This window comes from Phodopus roborovskii, unplaced genomic scaffold, assembly GCF_943737965.1.
Source record: "Phodopus roborovskii unplaced genomic scaffold, PHOROB, whole genome shotgun sequence".
NCBI lineage: Eukaryota > Metazoa > Chordata > Mammalia > Rodentia > Cricetidae > Phodopus > Phodopus roborovskii.
The window spans coordinates 33,928,063-33,955,253 of record NW_026125295.1 but is presented as its reverse complement, the minus strand read 5'-3'; the positions used below and the strand labels follow the sequence as shown (position 1 = coordinate 33,955,253).

At 38.1% G+C, this 27,191-nt stretch overlaps 1 protein-coding gene across 2 annotated transcripts in view; it reads right to left on the bottom strand.

Annotated features, from left to right (window-relative positions):
* Positions 1-27,191, bottom strand: part of Ibtk (inhibitor of Bruton tyrosine kinase) — a 70,596-nt gene that overhangs the window by 9,851 nt on the left and 33,554 nt on the right. For both annotated transcript variants that reach the window (XM_051207795.1, XM_051207800.1), the window contains exons 19-25: positions 26,044-26,104; positions 25,340-25,461; positions 22,598-22,710; positions 18,794-18,936; positions 17,469-17,629; positions 16,861-16,953; positions 16,191-16,334 (exon numbers count right to left, since the gene is read on the bottom strand). In XM_051207795.1, the coding sequence (XP_051063752.1) occupies positions 16,191-16,334; positions 16,861-16,953; positions 17,469-17,629; positions 18,794-18,936; positions 22,598-22,710; positions 25,340-25,461; positions 26,044-26,104 (837 nt within the window). The remainder of the gene's footprint in view (positions 1-16,190; positions 16,335-16,860; positions 16,954-17,468; positions 17,630-18,793; positions 18,937-22,597; positions 22,711-25,339; positions 25,462-26,043; positions 26,105-27,191) is intronic.

Here is a 27,191-nt window from a genome sequence, read left to right as displayed (position 1 = left end):
CTTTCCTCTATGCCCTCTGCTTCAGCTCCTGCCTCAAAGTTCTTGCCCTGGTGGTCTTCAATGATGGACTATGACCTGGAACATGTAAGGCAAATAAACTCTTTCCTCCCCAAGTTGACTCTGGTCATTATTTTAACACAGCAAAAGAAAAGCAAATTAACATATAAGAAAATACTTTCGCCCTGATCTTGCTGCTCCTGTGTTCTGTTCCCATCGAGAGCACCCTTAGAGCTCTGATACACCCCCACCCATCCCCACCGCAAGCCTACCCCCCTACCCTGTGCCCTACCCTGCCCACTGTCCTGCTGCTCTGGTTGAGCACTGAGACAGAGGGTGGAGCCAACAGTCCACCCTTCTTCGGAGACTTCTCCCAGCAACTCTGAACAAAGGAGACCTGCCTATCCACGCAGGACCACCCGTAATTTCCACCTGCTTGGCCTCTGACCCCACCTCCAGTCCTCTGCTGGAGTCCCGGGCCCCTCCCAGAGATCCGCCTATCTCTGCAGGTCCACTCTGAGTACCTGCCAGCAAAAACCTTGACCCCCAAAGCAGGACCACTGCTAAAGAAAGAGGCCTCAGCTGGAGAGTCCCAGTTTCCAGTGAGATCAGACTATCCTGCAGAAACTTACCAAGTTTCAGCTCAGGCTTTGTCCTCTTCTGCCAGCCACTGGCTAGAGCCATTGGCTAGTGGCATCTTCTACTGGATCCTCAGCCCTGACCCCATCCCTGGGTCCCTGTCTGCGGAGAGACCTCCTATAGAGCTTGGACCACCCAGAGCTACAGATATTGAATCTCTGACCCACATAAGCCCACCTGGGAAGTACCATAGAGAGAAGGGAGACCCCACCAACAAGAAGCTATGGGAAGAAGGCAATACAAGAAAACACCTAACAACAGAAAGACAAGCATGACACCACCAAAATCTAGGGAATCTACACCAACTAGAATGGAACACAACAACAAAGCAGAGGAAACAGAAGGGAACGACTTAAAAATTACCATCATAAAAACGATAGAGGCCCTCAAAGAAGAAGTGAGAAAATCCCTTAAAGAAATGGAGGAAAAAACAAACAAAAAAGTGGAAGAAATGAACAAATTCCATAAGGAAAGTACAGAATGCCAAGAAAAAACAATTAACCAGGTGAAGGAAATGGTTCAAGACTTCAAAACTGAAATAGAGAAAATAAAGGCAACACAACTGAAGGAATGCTGGAAATAGAAAAACTGGGCGAAAAATTGGGAACTACAGATGCAAGCATATCCAACAGAATTCAAGAGATGGAAGAGAGAATCTCAGGCACAGAAGATAAACTAGAAGAAATAGATTCATCAACCAAAGAAAATATAAATCCAACAAATCCTTAACACAAAACATCCAGGAAATGTGGGACACCATGAAAAGGCCAAACCTAAGAATAATAGGCATAGAGGAAGGTGAGGAAGCCCAGCTCAAAGGTGAAGAAAACATATTCAACAAAATCATCGAGGAAAACTTTCCAAATCTGAAGAAGGACATGCCCATGAAAGTACAAGAAGCATACCGAACACCGAATAGGCTGGACCAAAGAAAAAGACCCCTCGACATATACTAATCAAAACACCCAGCATACAGAATAAAGAAAGAATATTAAGAGCAGCAAAAAAAAAGGACAGGTAACATATAAAGGCAGACCTATCAAAATTACACCTGACTTCTCCATGAAAACCCTCATGGCCAGAAGGTCCTGGATAGATGTTCTCAAAGTATTAAGAGAACACGGATGCCAGCCTAGGCTACTATACCCAGCAAAACTCTCAATCACTATAGATGGAGAAAACAAGATATTTAATGACAAAACCAGATTTTCCCAATATGTATCTATAAATCCAGCCCTACAGAAAGTATTGGAAGGAAAACTCCAACCCAAGGAAGGTAACTATGCCCACAAAAATGTAGGCAACAGATAATCCAACTGTACCAGAAACCAAGGGTGAAGCAGAACTAATATATTCACAATACCACTGCCAACAACAAACCTAAATCAAACAAGCATCAACAATCAATGGTCCTTACTCACCCTCAATATTAATAGTCTTAACTCACCTATAAAAAGACACAGGCTAACAGAATGGATACGAAGACAGAATCCATCCTTCTGCTGCATACAAGAAACACATCTAAGCTTCAAAGATGTAACGAGTACGGTTTTTCTGCCCGCCACCTGCTCTTGTTCCGCCACCAAGCCGCCAGCCCCAAATAATACACAGAGACTCTGTATTTGATACAATGCTGTTGGCCCTGCTTTATTATTAACCAGTATGAGAAACATATATACATAATGGCATCTCCCATCACAAAGATAGACATTACCTCAGGGTAAAGGGTTGGGAAAAGATTTTCCAATCAAATGGAAATAAGAAGCAAGCAGGCATAGCTATCTTAATATCTAACAAGTTAGACTTCAAACCAAAATTAATCAAAAGAGATGAAGACAGTCATTTCATATTCATCGCAGGAGAAATCCATCAACACAAAGTCTCAGTTCTGAACATCTATGCCCCAAATACAAAGGCACCCACATTCATAAAAGAAACACTACTAAAACTCAAAGCTCATGTCACACACTTATAGTGGGAAACATCAATACACCACGCTCGACACTAGACAGGACCACAAATCAGAAACTCAACAAAGAAACAAAAGAACTAACAGAAGTTATGTCTCAACTGGGGTTAACAGACATCTATAGAACATTCCATCCAAAGACAAAAGAATATACTTTCTTCTTTGCTCCACATGGAACCTTCTCTAAAATCGACCACATACTAGGTGACATAACAAACCTCAACAGATACAAGAGAATAGGAATAGTCCCCTGTATCTTATCAGACCACCATGATTTAAAATTGGAATTCAACAACAACGCAAATAGCAGAAAACCTGCAAACTCATGGAAACTGAACAATGTGCAATTGCACCACTCCTGGGTCAAAGAAGAAATAAAGAAAGAAATTAAGGACTTTCTAATATTCAACGAGAATGAGGATACAACATACCCGAACTTATGGGACACCTTGAAAACAGTGCTATGAGGGTGTAGTTCACTGCACTAAGTGCCCATATTAAGAAAACAGAGGATAGTCACATAAGAGAATTAACAGAGCAAGTGAAAGCCTTAGAACAGAGAGAAGCAAACTCACCCTGGAGGAGTAGACTCCAGAAAATAATCAATTTGAGGGCTGAAATCACCAAAATAGAAACCAGGAAAACAATACAAACAAAAAAAAAAAAAAAAAAAAAATCAATTCAACGAAGAGTTGGTTTTTTTGAGAAAAAAAGCAGAGAGAGAACATGCAAATTAACAAAATCAGAAACGAAAAGGGGAACATAACAACGGACACAAAGGAAATCCAGACAATTTTCAGGTCATATTTTGGAAATCTGTATTCCACAAAAATTGAAAAGGAAATGGACAAATTTCTGGATAACTATCACTTACCAAAATTAAATCAAGAACAAACAACTTAAATAGACCTATAACCCACAATGAAATTGAAGCAGTCATTGAAAGCCTTCCAACCAAAAGAAGTTCAGGGCCAGATGGATTCAGTGCAGAATTCTACCAGACATTCAAGGAAGAACTAATACCACTACTCCTCAAACTGTTCCACAAGATAGAACCAAAAGCTTCATTGCCAAACTCTTTTTTATGAGGCCACAATAACCTTGGTACCCAAGCCTCACAAAGACACAACTAAGAAAGAAAACTACAGACCAATATCCCTGATGAACATCGATGCAAAAATACTCAATAAAATACTGGCAAACTGAATTCAAGAATACATCAGAGAAATCATCCACCATGACCAAGTAGGCTTCATCCCTGGAATGCAGGGATGGTTTAACATATGAAAATCTATCAATGTGATCCACCATATAAACACACTGAAAAAGAAATACCACATGATCATCTCACTAGATGCTGAAAAAGCCTTCGACAAAATTCAACACCCTTTTATGATAAAGGTCTTCGGAGAGGTCAGGGATAACACAAACATACCTAAACATAATAAGAACAATATACAGCAAATCAACTGCAACATCAAACTGAATGGAGAGAAACTTAAGCCAATTCCTCTAAAACCAGGAACAAGATAAGGTTGCCCTCTCTCTCCATATCTCTTCAATATCGTACTAGAAGTTCTAGCAAATGCTGTAAGACAACAAAAGGAGATCAAGGAGATCCAAATTGGAAAGGAAGAAGTAAAACTGTCTCTATTCGCAGATGATATGATAGTTTACATAAGCGACCCAATAAACTCTACCAGGGAACTCCTACAGCTGATAAACACCTTCAGCAAACTAGCAAGACACAAGATAAACTCAAAAAAAAAAAAAAAAAAAAAAAAATCAGTAGCCCTACTTTTTTCAGATGACAAAGAGACAGAGAAAGAAATCACACAAACATCACCCTTTACAATAGCCACAGCAACATAAAGTATCTTGGTGTAACGCTTACCAAACAAGTAAAAGACCTATATAATAAGAACTTTGTGGCTCTAAAGAAAGAAATTAAAGAAGATACCAGAAAATGGAAAGATCTCCCATGCTCTTGGATAGGTAGGATAAACATAGTAAAAATGGCAGTCTTGCCAAAAGCAATCTACAGATTCAATGCAATCCCCATTAAAATCCCACCACAATTCTTCACTGACCTTGAAAGGATAATAATCAACTTTATATGGAAAAACAAAAGACCCAGGATAGCCAAAACAATCCTATACAATAAAAGAACTTCAGGAGGAATTACCATTCCTGACTTTAAGCTCTACTACAGAGCTATAGTCCTTAAAACAGCCTGCTATTGGCACAAAAATAGACAAGTAGACTAATGGAATCGAATTGAAAATCCTGACATTAACCCACACACCTATGAGCACCTGATTTTTGACAAAACAGCTAAAATTATACAATGGGGCAAGGACAGCATCTTCAACAAATGGTGCTGGCACAATTGGATGAGGGTATGTAGAAGACTGCAGATAGACCCATGTCTGTCGCCATGCACAAACCTCAAGTCCAAATGAATCAAAGGCCTCAACATCAATCCAGGCACTCTGAACCTCTTAGAAGAGAAAGTAGGATGCACCCTTGAAATATTGGTATAGGAGACGGCTTCTTGAACATAACTCCAGGGGCACAGACACTGAGAGAAACAATTAATAAATGGGACCTCTTCAAACTTAGAAGCTTCTGTAAGGCAAAGGACATAATCGACAAGACCAAATAGCAGCCCAGACTGGGAAAAGATTTTCACTAATCCTATACCGACAAAGGGCTGATCTCCAAAATATACAAAGAACTCAAGAAACTAGCCAACAAAACACCAAATAACCCTATTAAAAAATGGGGTACAGAACTGAAGAGAGAATTCTCAATAGAGGAAATCAAAAAAGCTGACAGACACTTAAGAAAGTGCTCCACATCCTTAGCTATCAGGGAAATGCAAATCAAAATGACTTTGAGATATGATCTTACTCCTGCCAGAATGGCTAAAATTAGAAACCTGGAAGCAACCTAGATGCCCCACAATTGAAGAATGGATAATGAAGATGTGGCACATCTACACAATGGAATACTACTCTGCAGAAAAAAATAATGTTATCTTGAAATTCGCAAGCAAGTGTATGGCACTTGAAGAAACCATCCTGAATGAGGTAACCCAGTCACAGAAAGAGGAACACAGTATGTACTCACTCATATATGGATTTTAGACATAGAGCAAAGGATCACCAGCCTATAATTCACACCACCAGAGAATCTAGGATACAAGATGTGTTCTAAGAGAGTCATATAAAGTCCCTCACAGAACCGGGAAGGGACAAGTGCCCCAGAGCACAGAGGAAGTGAGGGGGACAGCGAATGGAGAGAGAAGTAGGAGAAAAAGAGGAGGAAAGGAAAACACGTGTGACAAGGAAGATTGAGTCCGGTTAGGAATAGAAGACAGGAAAGAGAGAGCGAGAGAGAGAGAGAGAGAGAGAGAGAGAGAGAGAGAGAGAGAACATAAAAGAGGGAACCAATATTGGTTTGAAGATAAAATTGAACACAAAGAAAGGTCTAGAGAACTACAAGACTGCTGCCAACTAACAATCTGAGCTTCTGTGGAAAGGCCCTTCCCAGAGAGTGAGATCAACAACTAACTTATCCATGGAGTCCTCAACTAATGTCTGTTGGAAACAGGAGCAAACACCCATACACAAACACTGAGTCGAAGTAGAACCCAGATGCAGAACACATAGAAACAGCTTACCTGAACAAGGAGGAGCTAACAGGCCACCAGACTGATAGCTGGGTAGCCAGCATAGGACTGACTCAGTCCCCCCTGAATATGGGTCTCAGCCAGAAGGACTGAGCAGTCTAAGGGACCTCAGACAATGGAGCCAGGATGTATCCCTGGTGCACAAAAGGACCTTGTGAACACATCCCCCATAGAGGGATAACTGCCTTAACCTAGAGACAGGAGAGAAGCCCTAGTCCCTACTTCACATGACCTGTCAGATCTACATGACCCCAACTGGATGGCATTCCCCTACATATGGAATTGGGGTGGGGGGATGGGAGGGGAGGGTGGTTAGAGTGCATGTGAGAGGGCAGAGAGGGTAAAAGGGAGGGAAGGAGGGAGGGAGGGAAGGAGGGAGGGAGGGAGGGAGAGGGAACTGGGATCGACATGTAAAATAATAAATTAAATAAAAAAAAAAAATGCTTTGACTCCAAAATTTAAGTTCAAGGACAAGTTACTGGGGAAAAGGATTTCTATTTTTGTTTCCACAGAAAATGAAAAGATGTGGATTCCTTCCAGACTAATGTGGTTTGATCAGCCAGACCGCCTGAAACAGAGTACCAGGTGATTCTACATTCAAAACAGCTGGACAAAGCAGCCTTACAGACTACAGCCAGGATTTCTGAATCTTCTTAGAATCCCCCATGACAGCGCCCCTTACCAGCAGGAAGTAGTTTGGAAAGAACGATGGCCAAATTCCCAAATATTGTCTATAAATGTTTGTTTTCATTTAAATGGACTTGGTTATATAAAATAAATATATATATATAAAAAAGAAAACACTTTCATTAAATGACTATTCAAAGTGTATACAAAAAAAATAATAAGAGGGGAGGATGGTCTTTAAAATTTTAACAATGACTTAATTATAATTTTCAATGTGGTTGTTGGAATTTTATCAAATTTGGAATTTTGCACCAATGAAAATGCCATAAGAGAAATGAATTATTATATACCTAAGCAAGAGATAAATTTTAGATGTTAAAAATGAGCAATGATATTAAAATAGCTACTATAGTTGTTTGGCATGTGTGCTGACTAGCTTTTTGTCAAATTGACACAAGCTAGAGTGATTTGGAACGAGACTTTTGATTAAGAAAATGTCTCTATAAGACAGGCCCTAGACCAGTCTGTCAGGCACTTCAGTGGTCCTGGGTTGTATAAAAGCAGTCTGAGCAAAACAGTAAACAGCATTCCTGCCTAGACTTCCCTCAGTATGCTGTAAGAAGAAACAAATTGTTTCTTTCTCAAAAAGCTTGTGGTCATGGTGTTTTAATCACATTAATAAAAACGCTAACTCAGACAAGATGTATTAAATGGCATATAAATAATTCAGCAGAGGAAAAGAAATGAAAAAATAACAATGGCATTTCAAAAGTGATAAAAAACAATTTATTTGAATGGACTTGCAGACTGAAAGTCAGTAAAGGAGATAAATCACTGAACTGTTCAAAGTGAAGAATGACAGATGCCTGACACTAATTTAAGTCAGCCTTGATGAGTTATGAGACATTAAGTGGCTAACCTACAGAGTTAGAGAACCAGAACCAGCAGACAGATACAAGACAAAACATCAGACAATGGCCAAAATCTCTCCATAATTGGTAGGAAATGTAAATTTAAAGATTAAAAAATGTTAGCAAACCCCAAACACAAATGTAAAGAAAATCACCCTTAGGCAAATTAAAAATGTTATTTAAATTAAAGGTAAAAGGAAAAGTTAGAGCTCAGCATACTTGACCTATCAAAAAAGAGGCCCTGAGTTTGATACGAAAACCCGAAAAAGGGTGTGTGTGTGTGTGTGTGTGTGTGTGTGTGTGTGTGTGTGTTTTCAGTGGTGTGGTGTCATGATGTGGTGTGGTGGTGGTGTGGTGGTGATGGTGATGATGGTGGTGGTGTGGTGATGGTGGTGTGGTGGTAATGGTGGCGGTGTGGTGGTGGTGATGGTGGTGTGGTGGTAATGGTGGCGGTGTGGTGGTGGTGATGGTGGTGTGGTGGTAATGGTGGCGGTGTGGTGGTGGTGATGGTGGTGTGGTATGGTGGTATGGTGGTATGATACCCTGTAAGCAGACACAGAAATACATTACAATGTGAATATGGCTAGTTTGTTTCAGAAACAAGCATAAAGCACCAAGAAAAAGAAAAACCTCAATCTAGCCTACATTTCCAAATGAAATTTTGAAGCCATTAAATTCACTGTGCTAGATGGGAGCTAGAGGTAATCTAGCCGAGACCCCTGAACCAGACACTAAACACTAAAGCCGCTTTGCAGGGAAAATATGTTATTAAACATCAGGTAACACAATGAACCACAAGAATTACAAAGGTAATGAGGGACTACTGTAAACAACCCAATAGAGAAAAGTGTGACAATTTACACAGTATGGGCAAATGTATTTTTTAAAAAATCTATTACCAAAAGCTAAATGTTCACATACCCAAGAGATAAATCTGGACAACAGGCTAAGTGGAAGAAATCAGAAAATGCACCTATTTCTAATTCTGCTGAAATGATACATTATATTTCAATTACATATATTCTAACTCTATTACATTCTAGAGTAGATAAAACTAATCTATCAGTAACAAATAAAATTACCAATCACTGACTCTGGGATAAGACTAGAACAATGATTAGAGATGATTTCCAGTGAGAATGTTCTAAGATAACAGGAATATCCAGCAATTTATAAAAACAATATAAAGTTAAGAAGAAGGGTTTATTTCAGGAACAATAAAAACACCTAAGTCAATCAATATATGTAATTCATCATATTAAGATGACAGTATGAGAAAAAACCCATGAAAAAATTCTGTGACCCAGTCAACAGAGGCTCACAAACAAAATACTTAGGAATAAATATATGTGAGATGCATGCATTATAAAAACTGTTGAAAACACCCTTAAGGTTTAATGCTCACAATCTGGAGCATACTAAATTGTCAATCTTCAGATTGATCTATAGATTTAAGATAATTATCAACAAAAACCCATCAGCATTTTCTTTATCTGTTTATATTTATTTGTGACAAAATTCATGTAAAAGCATGCAAAAAATAAAGTAAATAATTTTGGAAAATGTCTGAGAATTTAATGGTTCTGATTTCAATGCAGACAGGCACTTCTCATGTCCTTGGAATGGAGGAGGACACAGACCTAATGGAACTCAGTAACAAGTCTAGATTAAAACCACATTCCCTTCCACCTTCCAGCAACACACCCTTTCATCAGCAGATGCTATGTCCACATTTAAAGTCATTTATTTTAAGTGGAATCTCCACATTTAAAGTCATTTATTTTAAGTGGAATCTCAAGCAATAGGAGACAAAACAAAAAACAAAAACAAAATAAAACTTCTTTACAAATCTGCATTGGAACCATGAACTAATAAAGTATTTGTGCTAAAACAAAAAATTTAAAAAAGAAAAAGTAAATCTGAACTTGGCTTTATCATAAAAACGTTGGCCACAACACATACACACATAATACAAAAATGGAAAGTCTATCTGGAAGCACCACCTCTTCATTTCCTTTGCAGCCTTGACCCTAAGGCACACACATCTGAAGGTAAGAAGGGCACAAAGGGCAGGGACCATAAGTGCCTGGGAACACTGCATAAGTTCCTGACAGACAAGCAGCTAAGTTCCAAACACAGAACTCTGTAACCACTACTGTGAAAACCCAGGCTGTCAGATTCACTCTTGAATTCAGGAATTCCCACATGTAGTAAACAGCATACATCCTGCCAATTTCTTTCCAGACAAAAACAGTTCTTCACTTAGGATAATAAAACTACTAAAAAATAATAAGAGCAATTACAGACCATCTTAAACTCACACACTCATTAGGGTAACCACCTATAAAGCAGTTAACGCAGCCATCTAAGCAAGTCTGGCCCTTTCCATTGGTTATGCCCAGATTTACAAGTGTCTTGTTTCCCACAATTTTACATTCCGAACTCCGGCTCTGGCTATTTTCTATCCTAAAAGCCACAGAAAATGTATGAAGAAATATTTTCAGAAATTTATATCCATACAAAGTAGTCAGGATTTTGTTCCTTAGCCTCAGCAACTTTAATGAATAAAATTTCCAGGTCAAAAAGGTTAAATAACAGCAATTATTTTACATAAGCTAGCTCAAAAGAATTTACATTCAGACACTGTGCCAGGCCACAAAGACCATATATTTTCCACAAGATGATAGTGAAAAACGTATTTCTCCAAGTAAAATATTTGAGAACAAAAGTGCCCAGATCCCACACACACTCAATATTTCATATTAGTTTTAAAATTCAGTTGGCTAGACCTTCATTCTAATGTAAAACCCCATGCTAGTTAGCATTTTCCATGGCCACACCTAATTGTAGGAACATAGAGAGGTATTGCATGTATACATGAATAGATCAGTAAACACTACCAACAATCACAGTGTAAGCTTTAGCAAGCTCATTTGCGCTTTAATTAACCACACATTTAACATTAATCTAAAGACAAAAGTAATTTACAGATAATAAAATGTAAGTAACTAAAAAAAATCACTACCATCATTAATACATTCTGTAAAGATAGCTTACAAATCAGATCCAAATACTAATTTTAGATTTATTTTCTATTTTTCTAAACTAGAATATAATTTAAAGTCTGCCAATTATTTTTCAACTAGCATGTACAAGGGATAGTCTCAGGACTAGTCACCATACATTACACATGTCTTTTCACAGCATATGTATCTGACTTAAAAATCAAATTATGTATTATATTGAATAATGTGATTAACTGTATTTTGTGTATTTTGGACATAATTACAACATATGCCAAATTATAATATATGTCAAAAGCGGCATATTATATATATATTTTGATCTTAAGCTCAATTTAAGCTTCATAGACATATAGTAATTCAAAATAGAAAATCACTCAATAATTAATAATATTTATTTCAATTTATATTAAATATGCTTCAAAGTTCCTAAAACCTAATCATTAACTAATTATTTTATACAAATGTATTCTTTTAATTTATAACAAATACTGGTTTGTGCACTAACTTAACATAAAATGCATAAAACCTCACAGCCTATTATATTTATGTATTACATATTACTCTAAATAGATATCTACACATATATACTTGCATATAAATTTTTTTAAAGTTGCTTCAATTGATTGCAGATAGATCCATTTCTATCGCCATACACAAATCTTAAGATCAAATCGATTAAAGACCTCAACATAAATCCAGCCACACTGAACATCTTAGAAGAGAAAGTGGGAGGTTCCTTTGAACGAATTGGCACAAACCATTTCCTGAACATAACACCAATAGCACAGACACTGAGATTAACAATCAATAAATGGGATATCCTGAAACTGAGAAGCTTCTGTAAGGAAAAGGACACAGTCAACAAGACAAACCAGCAGCCTACAGAATGGGAAAAGACCTTCACCAACCCCACATCTGACAGAGGACTCATTTCCAAAATATATAAAGAAATCAAGAAGCTAGTTACCAAAACACCAAATATTCCAATTAAAAAGCGGGGTAAAGAACTAAATTCTCAATAGGGAAATCTAAAATGACTGAAAGACACTTAAGAAAGTGCTCAATATCCTTAGCCATCGAGAAATGCAAATCAAACAACTCTGAGATACCACCTTGCACTTGTCAACCGGCTGAAATCAAAAACACTAACTATAGTTTATGCTGGAGAGGATGTAGAGAAAGGGAAACTCCTCCACTGCTGGTGGGAATGTAAACTCATACAGCCACTTTGGAAATCAGTATGGCTGTTCCTCAAGAAAATGGGAATCAGTCTACCTCAAGATCCAGCAATTCTACTCTTAGGCATATACCCAAAGGATACATATTCATACAACAAGGACATCTGTCCAATTATGTTTATAATAGCATTATTTGTAATAACCAGAACCTGGAAGCAACCTAGATGGCCCTCAGCTGAAGAATGGATAAAGAAAATGTAGTACATTTACACAATGGAGTACTACTCAGCAGAAAAAAAACAATGGAATCTTGAAATCTGCAGCCCAGTGGATAGAACTATAAGAAACCATCCTGAGTGAAGTAACCCAGTCATAAAAACACAAACATGGTATGTACTCACTCATATATGTACATTACACATAGAGCAAAGGACCAGCCCACAATCCACACCACCAGATAACTAGAAAACAAGGATTACCCTAAGAGAGACATACATGGTCCCCCCAAGAAGAGGAAAGGGATAAGATCCTGAGCAAATTGGGGGCATGGGGGTAAGGGAGAGCTAGGCGAAAGAGAAGGGTAGAAGAGGAGGGGAGAAGAGAATATAAGGGAGCAGGAAGAATAGAGGAGAGCAAGAAAAGAGATACCATAATAGAGAAAGCCATTATAGCTTTAAAGACAAATCTGGCACTAGGGAAATGTCCAGAGACCTATAAGGATGAACCCAACTAACAATCTAAGCAGTAGTGGAGAGGTACCTTAAATGCCCTTCCCCTATAATGAGATTGATGACTACCTTATATGCCATCCTAGATCCTTCATCCAGTAGCTGATGGAAGCAGAAGCAGACACCCACAGCTAAACACTGAGCTGAATTCCTGGAATCCAGTTGTAGAGAAGGAGGAGTGATGAGCAAAGGGATCAAGACCAGGCTGAGGAAATCCATAGAAACAGCTGACCTGAACAAGGGGAAGCTCATGGACCCCAGACTGATAGCTGGGAAACCAGCATAGGACCAAACCAGGCGCCCTGAATGTGGGAGTCAGTTAAGAGGCCTGGACAGTCTATGGGGCTTCTGGTAGTGGATCAGTATTTATCCCTAGTGTACAAACGGGAGCCCATTCCATATAGAGGGATACTCTCTCTGCCTAGACACATAGGGGAAGGCCTAGGCCCTGCTCCAAATAATATGACAGACTTTGAAGATCCCCCATGGAAGGCCTCACTTTCCCTGGGGAGCAGAGGAGGGATGGGAGGGGGGAAGTCAATGGGAGGCATGGGAGGATGGGTGGGAAAAGGAACTGGGATTGATATGTAAAATAAGATTGTTTCTAATTTAAATTAAAAAAGAAAAAAGTTGCTTCAGTTTAGTGCTTAATGAGTATAAATAAAAGCCGTATATAATATATCCTACAGAGTTTCACAGAAAAGCAGTTTTGGAAAGATCCTAAAGTGTGCTGCAGTATAGCTCAGTAGCGGAGAGCTTGCCTTCCATACCCAACTAAAGCCCTAGGTTCCATCTCTAGCACCAAAGGGGAGGGGGAGAAGCTTAAAGATGAAATATAGTTCAATTTAAAGTTATAAAAGAATGCTAAGCATAAATCATTCATTTAGTTTCAACATTAGTAAATTAATTCAGATACCACTTCTACTTAGAACTCAAAATAATCTGTATTTGGTCAGTTGTATAAACTGTCTTGATATCTTAAGATATATAAAATTAATCACTCATTTGTTTGCACTGAAGTTTTTCAGTTGTATTTTCATAAAGTTTGTAATAAATATCACTTGTATTTGATCACAGCACAATTATTTTTCAAAGAAAATATCCTCATATTTCTGCCAAACTCAATGGCATTTTCCTCCCTGCATTCCTAGCACTCTCCTGAAGAAGAAATACTAGATTCCCTGACTTTTAAGAAGAGAGTGCCATCTATGTGGAGCCCAGTTCATGCTGCTAATGATTACTAGAGAAAAGAGTTGACTAAGTTTGAACGTCAAAATCTGAGGTTTCAAATACCTCATTACTTTCACTAAAATCCCACATAACAGGAACACAAAAATAATCCAAATAAAGATAAATCCACAGCTGTCTGAGGCTAGCACAACCATGCAGTAGACAGCTACAGGGACAACTGGTTTGAGTGTGCAGAAGACACAGAAACTGAATTGGTAGGTCAGAAAGAGTCCCACAAACTCCTGCCCACCAGGGACATCCCTGGCACCAGAGCCTCTGTGGTGTGACTGGGGTGCCTTGTGCTTAGCACAAGGAAAAGTTGATTTCAAGCCACAAGTCAAATGGAGCTGTGTGTTGTGCATCAAGTCTAAACTTGAAATGATAAAGCATGTAAAATCTATAACAAATGCTGAGAACTAGCACCAGCGGTAACCTCCTTACCCTGATCAGCTTCCAGAATACCAGCATTTAAGTATGTAGATCTTGTCAGTGGAAGCAAAGTTGCCTGTTAAAAAAAACTAAGATCTCGGGAGATGAGGTAAAGACACAAAGGAGCACCAACATATGTACAGTCCAGAAAGACTTGTACTGCAGGGAGCTGAACAGCACAAAAGCAAAAGAACCAATATACCAATACAACAAGATATAGAAATAAACCATAACAACAACCTCTGAAACATCAGCAGTGTCAATCAAACACTAGTTCTAATGTTTTATGAATGAGTCATACAGAATCTTTTTTTTACTTCCTGTATCAATATATTGCTAAGATCCAGCTACATGGTTATGTTTACTGACACCCCTTTCATTACTCTGCAGTATTATACTTTTTAAAAAAAACGTTTAGCCATTCATCATGGACAGATGACAAGGCTCTATCAGATTTTAGTTATTGCAGTATTGACATGGACATTCTTACAGTGTGTATGCATAGATTTCTGCTTTATACATACCAAACGGGAGAATCATTTATAGAGCAGATGGATCAATCACAGTACTTGAATTGTGAACACTATTTAAAGGACAAAAAGCACCACAGAAAACAAGACAGACCACAGACAGAACACAGGCACCAAGAAAGATGTTGCCAGGAAAAATCCTAAAACTCCCTGTCCTTGTTTACTGCTGGCTTTTAAAATAAGCCAACCGATGACACAGCAAAATTCACATTATTAAGCTCAAAGTTGCCTCAAGTATTTAACAACTTCTCTCAGACTACAGTAACATCTAGAATTGTGACACTGGTTTTAAGACCCAGTTTTGCCTGTATTTAAAGAAAACACCTCAGTACCTCAAAAACCCCATCTCAAATCTCCAACAACTCTTAGCTGGGCTCTCCCATTCCTTGTTCCTTTGCCTCCTTTCTCCCTGACCATACGTCACACCTACTGGTACCTGTGGTAGGCACTGACTTAGTTCTACTGGCAACACTCAGAACAAAATCAATTGTCTGCTATTCTCTTCTAAATAATTAACATTTCCAGTGGTGGGGGAAGGAAAAAAAAAAAAAAAAAAAACCTTCAGGAACAAAGTGACAGGCATGAACACTGACAGACTTCCCCTGAATCCTACCCTCTATCCATGTGCTTTCTCTTAAACTGGGTTCCAAGCATTATGATATGAGTTTCCAGAAAGGGAAACTGGAAAGCAAGCAAAAATAACATTTAACACAGCTCATCTTTGAAGATGATTCTTAGCAATGTGGCCACCATGCGAAAATTGTGAAAGCGCAAACTCTCATGATGAAATACAAAGTCACTACTCGGACAACTGACAGCTGCTTCCGCTATACCATGTGAGAAAACTAAGGATGCACACAGAAGGAGAAAGGGGTTGTATTACTAAAAACTAAGTTTGCTTTTGTAAAATTTTAGTGTAGTTATTCCCTATTTTAAAATGAAACACTAAATCTCTTTTCATCAGAAACTACAGAATGGCAAGAATGACATCCAAAAGTAAAAAGTAAATCCACACACCTTTGAAACCATGATGTCTGTTAATACACCTAAAGTTAAAGTAACAAAATTATTTTAGAAGTCTGTGCTGCACAAGTTCCCACATATAAGTTAAAAGCCACCAGGGGAAATGAAATATTTAAAAGGACTTTAGAAACACATGCAGGGGAAACTCAGTAGCCAAGAGCTACTCAGAAGCCAAGGAAAGACCTCTGCAATTGTTAACAAGAGCATACCATGCATTCGCTGGCTTAGGGGACTTCGAAGGAGCTGTTAGAACTGGTTCCATGCTGTTTGTTCCTGAATTGTTTTCTTTGGTTGTCAATGCAATCATTTTCCGTTGCTTCTGAGAAAGTTTGACTCCATGAGAAATAATTTTTCTAAAAATTAGAGTAAACCAATTACTTTTTTTTATTGGCTTCACTGCTTCTAAGAAATCTCAGTTTCCTAAGAAATCATTATACTTGAAACAAAATTAAATCCCTCAGCATAATCTCTGCTTAATCAAGGACATTGTAATATATTTTCTATTAAGTTTCAATAGTTAAAATTTCAGTTTATACTGCTGATGGTCAAACAGCGGTTATCATGAGCTCCCAGAATAACATATTATTCAAAAGGCCTCAATCACGCTTCTGCATTTCTTCAGAAATGCAATTATCCCAAGGATCACTTGGTGACAACTGTACATGAGGCCCCTACCATGTAACACTGCACTCTAATGCAATCATTATTAGCACACAGCTAGCAAACAGTACTGAGACTAAGTTACCTAATTGAGCATTTATAACTATTATATCAATTGTACAACTATAATACGAAAGATCCAGTATGTTTTTCCAATTCTATAGGACAGAAATATAATACGACATGGTTTTTTCTCTTCATTTCTTTTTTTTAACCAACCCAATGTTTGTCTTTGGTGCTGCGCCATATTTTTGTCTACTTTCTTCTGTTTCCATGATGGCTCTAAAATCCACGACAGGAGGACTTGCAGGACTAAAAGAAAAACAAACAAACAAACAAATAGCATTCATTATCTATAATGCCCAACACCAAACTTAACTGATCCTGTAAATTATACTTAAGACTGGTGATAAGTTACAGTTTAAGTAATAATTAAATTCATTTTGTTAGCTTCAGTCAGAAAAAGGTATTTTGAATGACAGCTACTCCCATAAATGTATATATAACAAAGTGTTGCTTTGTTTGGGCATTAAAAAAAAAAAAAACAAACTTTCTAGCCTTTTGCTTGTAGTATCATGATTTCTGGTTTTGTGTTCTTATGGGTTCTGGTTCTTCTGTATGTTTATCTGTTATGTGTATTTCCTGCAGTTTTTCTTTTTGTTTTGATTCTGCTGACTTTTTGTTTGTTACCTGTTAGTTTTCTAAAGATGGGTGGGAATGTAGGTGAGGATGTGAGAGGAGCTAAGGGAGGGGAAAGCATGACCAGAATATATTATATGGAAAAAAAAATATTCATGTAAACTAAATAAGAAAAAAGAAACTCCTACCTCAAAGAGCCAGCAACCCAACTGGAAGAGCCTGCAGTGTCGACTCTGTTCCTGGGAATAAACTGGGGAGCAGATTTAGATGTTGGTGACTTTTCCCACGGTTTGAAATCTTCCCTAGCACATGGAGGAGGTGTACCATTCACATACGGTTTGGCTTTCCCCTGGGAGAAAAAAAAGAGAATCTAAGTAGTAACAGCAAACATTTAACTTAGTAGCTTAGTGTGGACAGTTGGCAACACCTGTTCAGCTTGCACTTGTCATTTCTGTCTACAGGACCATCACTTACTACAAGCTGTTGTGCACACAAGAAAGTAAGTAGACACCCTTAAACTTCTATTCAGACAAGTAGCAAACAAAATGAAAATAAAAGCAGTACATATAAGATAAGAAACAATAATGTTAAAATTCCTACTTTAGAAATAAAATTCACTTTAGACAGGAAAATTAGGTACAAACATCTTATACTCTATGATGCAGTATTTTCAATAAAATGAAAGTACAATAATATTGATGCTTCAGAGGGGCCTTAAAGTCACTGCTATTACAAAAGGCTCAGGAAGGTCTTAAATGGCATGTGCACAAGACATTTGACATCTTCAGCTTCCTTACACCTCACTGTCCTCCAGATTAATCTTATGAAAACAACAATTTCCTTCAAACTTCTGCATTAAACTTGAATACTTTATTAGAACAATAAGTCTATAAGTCTCAGAAATTCCTAGGTGCTCCAATATGTTTTGTGAATGTGGCAAAGGTGGCAGGAAAATGATTCCATTTCTAAAAATGTAACTCTTTTCCTTCCTGTAATGAAACACTGGGGAGCAGGTAAAGGATGCCTGAAGAAAGTCTCATCAGAGCTAAGGAGAAGCTCTGCAGCTACAAAGTCATTCAGCCTGCCATCCCCGCAGAACAGCTTCGGGATAGCTGTGTCTGTTAATATCATGAAAGAATGTGACCACAAAATTTGAAACCAGGCTTACTTTCAAAGTTATTTTTCTCAATTTATTTCATTTTAATAGCCACTTCCTAAAATATTTCTGGAATTTAACTACAAATATACTTTTCCATATGTCTATTCAATAATGCTACATTATAGCAATATATTTAGCATCATATATTTTACTTGCAAAAATTTAGAAATGAAATCATAAAGGATTCAAAACTATTAAAATTCTACAAATAAAATAATTGTATAACTCAGGAAAAATTGAACATTATACATATTGGTTTTAGTTTTTTGTTAACACCAGGAAAGTATTTGAAAGTTTGAGAGAATATCATGAAAACATGTGGAGAGGAAACAATGCTTTATCAGACAGACCAACCTTATCCGAATGGAACCCTGCTGTAAAATCAGGCGACTGTACGTCTCTGGGACTACCCACTCCTGCATAGCTTCCTTCAGAGTCTGAGGTCAACAGCTCTGGAAGAGACTCCACAGAATTGGTCTTACCAGACTTTAATAACCCTAAAATGTAAAATAAAATAAATAAACGTTAACCAGACATATTATGTATGCATTTCACTTAGTCAGCCAAATGGAAAGCAAGAAGCTTACTGATCCAGACTACAGTAACACCTAAATTATACTTAACACACCAACAGTACACTAGTTAGACGAAGGTGACAAACACAGTGGTTAAGTGAAAGATCAACGTGGAAGAGACAGTAACACAACTGTTTATTCATCCAAAGTCACTATAACTAATCAATCAATTTCAACAACATAGAGCTTCATAGGATCTGCTTTGAGGAGGTGGTTGACCTCCTTCCTCAAGAACGGTAAGAAAGGAGGAGAGAAGCCTGACTAACAGCAACCCGTCCCTGCCTGTTCCTTTCAGCTGTCATGTCACTGTGCTCTGCAGGGAGGCAATGGCTCCACTGTAAGAGAGGAAGCACCTAAGGGTCTCTGTGCCAGCAGGCAGCCCAGGAACACGGGCTCCCACTGAACCCACTGGCAGCCTGTTGGAGGGTTCGTCAGTTTGTTTATTGTAAAAAAAAAAAATTCTGTCATTTGCGGTTCTTAATTAGCATAACCCCCGAGACGACCTAAACGCCCACCTCTGTTACACTATGTTCAAGTTCACCACCAACATAATACAAAGTAGACTACTTCATTTCAGGTGATATTTCACACATTTCAAATTAATTAGAATATATGTAAAGATCAAAATAAACTTGAAGATGCAGACATTATCTGGGCTATAAAAGCTATACAACTGATTAAAAATAAAGTGTGCTGTCTCTTATACATTCAGAAAAGTGTTGTCCCTTTAAGGAGATCACCAGAGGCACAGCAATCTTTTCTGTTGTTCCAGTACTAAAAACAGCTTGTCAGTGACATTTAAACTTTCCCCTACTATCATGGGTGTTTATAGTTTTCATTTCAGATATTACAATTAAAATTGTGTGCTTTCAAAACCCATTAAAATCACTAGAATCAAATAAAATGATTGTCATAGCAAGCAATTACTTTTGGTTAAAACAAAACACCTTCATAAGATCACTTGCCAAGCTTGTCAGGTCAGCATCAATGTTAGGTTTCCACACAACTGTCTGATGATATGCCTTATACTCAAACCTTCCTTTGGTCTTCAATTAAGTTTCACCCTTTCAACATTATCTGCTTGGGCCACAGAAATAATGCATCATCAGAATGATATGGAACTTGACTCAACAGAGCAAATACTATTTATTCCTTTTGTCATTATCTCAGATCATCACATCTCCAGATTCAATTCCTAAAGTTAAATGACAAATTTTAAGTAAGGGTCATAAAGTATTTCTTTAGTAATCTTCAGCTTTGAAATGTCAAGACTGTGTGTATATGTGTGTGTGGATCCACAAGTGTGAGCATAATTGAACAGAGGCATTAAGATCAGAGTTATGACAATATTGTGGGTGTCAGTCCTCACCTTTCCTCTTTTTTTTATATATTTATTTGTATAACCAAGTCCATTTAAATGAAAACAAACATTTATAGACAATATTTGGGAATTTGGGCGTCGTTCTTTCCAAACTACTTCCTGCTGGTAAGGGCGCTGTCATGGGGGATTCTAAGAAGATGCAGAAATCCTGGCTGTAGTCTGTAAGGCTGCTTGCTCCAGCTGTTTTGAATGTAGGATCACCTGGTACTCTGTTTCAGGCGGTCTGGCTTAATCAAACCACATTAGTCTGAAAGGAATCCACAGCTTTTCATTTTCTCTAACTTGCATCTTATTTGAAGCAAATTTCTTTGCTGTTTTCTTGCCATCTACACCAGACAAAACTAGCCAGCCTGTGCGACTTAATGGATTTCTGTCTGTGTCCCATTTCCCAGAAGTGCACTGGGATTACACATGTTCCGGCTCTGCATCCAGCTTTTTTGGGGTTCTGAGGATTATAACTCAGGTCCTCATTTGACAGCTAATGCTTTTACCCACTGAACAACTTGATAGCCCATGAGCTTCTAAGACTCTGATACATATGTGTACACACACAATCAAATCATACTATTTAAAGCAAATCATGTATCTACTTCATTAAGCCATTAGGTAATAGAAAGCTCCCCGGTTTCATTAACTGTTTGACAATTTACCCATCCTTTTATCAACCTACCTTCGCTTTGTCTTTAGGCTAGAGGTAAAACATTCAACAGAGAATACAAAAATCTCAGAATGTTATGCTTAGAAAGATCTTAAGATGTGTCTTTCTCATTTCTAGATCTTCTGATTCCTACCTTTAATGTGTCATAAATCAATTGAGGCACATAATCTCTCCTTTTAAGTATCTTTTGTGTTATTTAAACCAATTCTTGATATTATTTCCTACAATTGTAACAAATATAGCAAATATCTCATTTGCAAAATAAAAAAATTCTACTTGCTTGCATAACAGCCACCTTTTCCTAAGGAACATAAGTCAATACACAGGGTAATCTGCCTGTGAATGCTGTGATAGAAGATACGCCAGACCATGTGACTGCCTACCACCTCAAAAGCCACACTGCAGTCTTCTTACTTTCTGGTCATACTTCACAATTACATTCTAAGGAAGCCATTAACAATTTGCATAGCTTAAATATAGATATGATAAATCCAGAATATGGGAGAATATGTAAACCAACTAGCCAACTAGTTTGGTAAAACTATATAAAACAAAAAGCATGGAGGATACTATTCTAGCTAAGAAAATAAAAGCAAAGGCAGTGTTAACCTTGACAGAACAAGAGGCAATGGCTTTAACCCCAGCACTCAGCAGAAGCAGTCAGAGGTCTGTGAGTTTGAGGCCAGTGTGGTCTAGCGTGAGTTTCAGGACAGCCAAGGCTACATAGAAAAACCCTGTCTCAAAAAAGGCAAGAAGGAAGGGAGGGAGGGAGAGAGGGAGGAAAGGAAGGAGGGAGGGAGGAATGGCAGGAGGGGGGAGGGAGGGAGGAAGGGAAGACAGAGGGAGGGAGGGGAGGACAGAAGGGATGGAAAGAGGGGGGAGGGAGGGAGGACAGAAGGGATGGAAAGAGGGGGGAGGGGGGACGAAGGGAAAGAGGGAGGGAGGAGGAACAACAGCTGAAATAGCTTTACAAACACCGTTGGGTAATCATGGAAATCTGGTTACAGAAGCTAACACTAGGTAAAGCTAAGGAACTGTGTTAATGATCTGATACGATACTGGTATTGGAGTTTTAGAGGAGAGCATTCTAAGACAGACTTATAATATTTATGAGAAACAACATATCTACAAAGTATTCCAATCGGATCAGTTAAAAACAGCTCTGTTTTTAACACACCGTGTGTGGAATGTTTAGAGGACCACAGAGAGCAACAAGAAGCTGTGCTTCTCAGAATACACAATCTGTACAGGCACACCGTCTGGCATGTATGTGGCCTAGGGTCAGGCCTCAACACCACAGAAAGGAAAAGGAAGCAGATGTGGCAATAAATTAATAGTGAGTCTAAATAAGATTGTAAAGGTGTTCAAACTGTTGTGTGTGTACATGTGTACATGCATGCATCTTTTACATTTTCAGTAACTAATTAAACTTTTTCAAAATAGGGCTCTTGCCACAAAGCATGATGACCTGAACTTGACAGAAATCATTCCTGAAAGTTGTTCTGTCATCCACACAGACCAGAAAAATTCTCTAACACACTAACCTGCAGATGGTGGACTCTGGATGACATCTGAAAGGTTGTATCCTCCAGAACTGTCGGAGCGCTTCCGTGGCTTCTTTTTAGCTCTTGTTTTTGCCTTCTTGAACATACTTTCCCTGGGAAAATGCAAACAAAGAATTGAAGGGCAAAGAGTTTGGTCAAGCACAACCACATAAGCATATGCAGGTACCATCTATACACGAGGTAGACCAGGGGAAATCACTAACCTTACGAGTCATCACTGTCATCTATTCCTTGCTTTAGCCCCATTGCTGTTAAGAGTTAAAGAGCCCAATGTTGGCCACAATAGCCACCAAATAGCAGCACTGAGCGTTCTGAGCAGCCACATCTCCAAGAGTCACTACTAGGGCTACCAAGTGATACAGAACATCAGCAGGTTGGGATCCGCCCACTTCCACAGGCACTTCCCAAGGACACCAAGTTCACTGAGACTGGGCCTGAGATGTGCGCCTAGTTATATGCAGCATGCCACAGAGCCGTGGAAGAACTCGAAGGTCAAAGGGACCCTCGTGTTCACCAAGACAAGAATGAAGACATACATCTGTACCAAGAAGAAGTGAGAACTGAATGGCATCCTAGCTATGATAAGGAAAACTCTTGCCAAGGATAGAGCCTCCTCCCCCTCTACTCATAATAAAGCCTTTACCAAAAAAAAAAAAAAAAAAAAAAAAAAAAAGGAAAGAAAAGAAAAGAAGAAAAAGGTACAAAAAAGGTACAACACTGTACTTCAAATAAAATCACATTTGGTCATTTGGTGTGTGCATGCGTGTGTATAAATGTGATGGTATCAGGGGTCTTGCTCTAGCACCTTCTACTATATTCCCTGGAGACAAGTTCTCTCACTAAATCTGGAGCTTTTATTACTTCACACCAACACTCAGGGCCCTGCCTTGAGCCTGCAGCCTGGCTAGCCAGCAAGGCCCATAGATTCCGTGACTCACCCCCCAGTGCTGCTGGACTTACAGGAATATGGTCAGGCCTCAGTTTTAATAATGGGCTGAGATCCCAACTGATATCATCCTGCTTGTGCAGCAATGTTCTTTCCCATGGGAGCACCTCCTCAGCCCTTGGTGGTAGTTTATTTTATAGTATTTGAGTGAATGTTTAATTGCTTGAATTAAACATTCTATAAATCAGGAAAGGGAAAGTAGGTATCTGTGAGTACAACAATTGTCTTATTTTAATGAAATATTTTACATCTCATTATATACTACAGTCATGCAAGCCAGGTATGAATATATCATTTTGTGTCAGGTAGTATAAGTTATTTAACTCAAATGTTAATAGATTGTATAAATTTAATATCATATGTGCTACACACTTTGGGGAGGGGGCTGAGAAAGGTTTCTCTATATAACAGTCCTAGCTGTTCTAAAACTCACTCTGTAGTCCAAGCTGGCCTCAAACTCACAGAGACCCACCTGCCTCTGCTTCTCAAATGCTGGGAGTAGAGAAGTACACCACCACCACCTATCTGTGTTCACATTCAAGGACAATATGTCTAACTTCCACAGTCCAAAATGATATCCCACATTAGGAAAAAAGTTCAGAAAATAATTAAAAGAACAATTCTGGGCTCATGAATGGTTTTTCTGTAAGGTACATTGCTGCTTGTCTAGAGCACAGAAGACCTCAACACTCAAAGACTTCAAGCTACCAAGTTATAAGTGATTCTATGATGTGAGCCCAAATACTAATAAGGCATTAGCCTAAAATACTAATTAGGTATTTATTCTATACAGAGGTTGTCAAAATTGTTAGACAACACATTTTTGTGACTGACTCCTAAATCTCAGTCTTTGAGGTATGAATATGAAATGTCCTCCCATAAGGTTGTCCCAGGTGGAGTAAGGCTCAAAGAAAGTAGAATCACAGGAAAAGACTTGGATAATAAGAGTCCAATTTCATCAAAGGATTAACAAATTTACTCAGAAATAAGGTCCTAACTGGACAAACGAGGTCACTGGAGTGTCCCTTAGAAGAGTGTGTTGTGTCCTGGTCCCTTGTACTCTCCTGGGCCTTATGAGGTGAGCTGCTCTGCTCTACCCTGCTGGCACGGCTATAGACCGAAGCAGTCAGGGTCTACAGAGGGGTCTCCTGAGAAAATACGACCCCATCTATGGCTGCAGCATTCCTGTCCAGATGCTCTCGAGTCCAGTCTCCAGTGTACAAACCTACATTCTTCTAGCAAGATGGGGGAAAGACAATCACTTGGCTGAACAGGGTTTAGAAAGAGATCACACTTGTCCTAATCTTCATGAATGGGCTGCCAAAATTGTCAAGCATTTACAGAACTATTTCAAGTTTTGTGCCATCATTAGAGCTGCTACTTTCCAACCAACAGCAGCCTCATCTCCTGACCACCCCCACCCCCACCCTTAGCACCTCTGTTGTTCTCCCAATCTCCTGCAGCAGCAGCATGCCTTTTTAAATGTCTTTACCATATCCACACAGGGTCTGACGAGGTCATTAAGACAAACGCACTTAACTAACCTGTATAACTATCTGAAGGCTACAGCATTTTTGTACTTAAATGTTAAACAGTTCAGGTTTAAAATATCAATCATGTATAATTACTTTGTATTATATCAAAACTAAAACTGTACATTCATACTTCCTATGTCAGAATGTCTCAATTTATACTTCCAATAGTAATATAAAGTGTCGGACATCCAATGGAGAAAAGAAGAAGAAAAAGAGAAAGAAAACAAGAACAGGGCTTACGAGTAATTTGGTTCCATATTTATTTCTTCTTTGAAAAAGACATCTCCATCTTCTACTTGCATGTAGCTAATATCTGGTCCATCTTGATATGGTGTAATGACTCTTCTCTCCATTGCTGGAATCTACACAATGAAATACAAACTTTGTAAAGATTTTTTGAAATTGATAAAATATATTACTTACAATGTCAGATGGTAACATTAACTAGAAAAAGTCTAGAATGAAGGAAAATTTTTGAATAGATTCAATAAAAAGCATATTACGTAAGATTGTTGGGGTGGAGCTAAAAGCAACTCCACTTTCTTTTTTCTTTTCTTTTCTTTTTTTGCAATGGTAGTTTATTGAAAAGTATACAGAATTGACACAAAAGACCACAGTGGCAGCTCCACTTTCTTATTAAGTACAGACTGGTCCATCCCTTAGGAGTCATGTGAAGCCATACTTTATAGTGTCCTGACCTTTGTAACTAAAACTCTGAAACAGCAATTTTTATTATAAAAAATTATGAGATGTGTAAATTTTATTATGCCTGCAATTTTGATTTTCACTTATCTGTGGGACTTGAAGGAAATTCTAATTGCTAAAAGATAATGTATTTGCACTCTTAATGAAATTATTCCATTGTTGTGCATAATCAAATACCCTGTTTTAAAACAGTAATTCCATAGCTTACAAAATCTGTAACAAGAAAACAAAAATTTTACCATTTTTCTGTAAAATATGGAAAGATCCTTCAAAACATCCTCACTTAAAACATCAAGGGACCTGAAAAACAGGAAATAAAACTCTAGTTTAAGACTCAAAAGATTTAACAGCTATGAAGATTTTCAGCTGGGCAGTGGTGGTGCACACCTTTGATCCCAGCAGTCAAGAGGCAGAGGTAGGTGGATCTTTATAAGTTTGAGGCCAGCCTGGTCTACAGAGTGAGTTCCAGGATAGCTAGGGCTGTTTCACAGAGAAACACTATCTTGAAAAACCAAAGGGGGAAAAAAAAATTTCCAGTACAATTATTTCAAATTGTGAAATAAGTAACAAAGTTCTTTTTCAAGTTTACATACACTAGCTATGAAATTTCTTTTGGAAATAGGTCTAGTTATATGTTAATGGACTTCAGGGAATGAGAAAACATATTATACAAATATCTTGATAAAATCAAAGGATGTCTTTAGAATGGGAATAAATCTTTTCCACTGTAACACGATACCAAGTACTCATTTCTTAATCAGGCATGTGTTTGCTAAAAGTAAACAACATGTATAGAAATATTAAGAAAGGAGAGCTGTATCAAAATTTTATTAGCATTACAAGCTAATGTAAATAATTATCCTATCAGTGTTGAAAACTGTCATGGTACACATTTGAATATGAAAGTTATAAAAGCTTTAAAAAACAACAAATGTATATGTATATATACACCTTATATATATAAAACTACACACACACAACGAGCTGTGTAAAGAATAGTGTCATTAGTGACACAACACTGCCTTAAGCTTCAGAGTACCCACAAGTTCTACCTAGCATTACCATTACTCTCATTTACCTCCATGACAAAGAGGAGCTCACTGAGCTTCTGAATCTTCCAGTATAAATGAAATTTGGATTACAGCAACTATATTCAAGATAAATTCAAGTCTCACAGGTTCCAACAGGTACTTTAGACATCAATGAAAATTAAAAACATGGTTTACATCCCTTTTCACGTGTGTGTGTGTGTGTGTGTGTGTGTGTGTGTTGCTTAAATGGCAACAGTTATCTCTAAATCAGTCCTGGGTGACAATTACTAAAACTATTTGTGATTTATCTCAGGAAAAGAGCAGAGAACTTTATTTCAATGTTTTAGAGTAAGTTT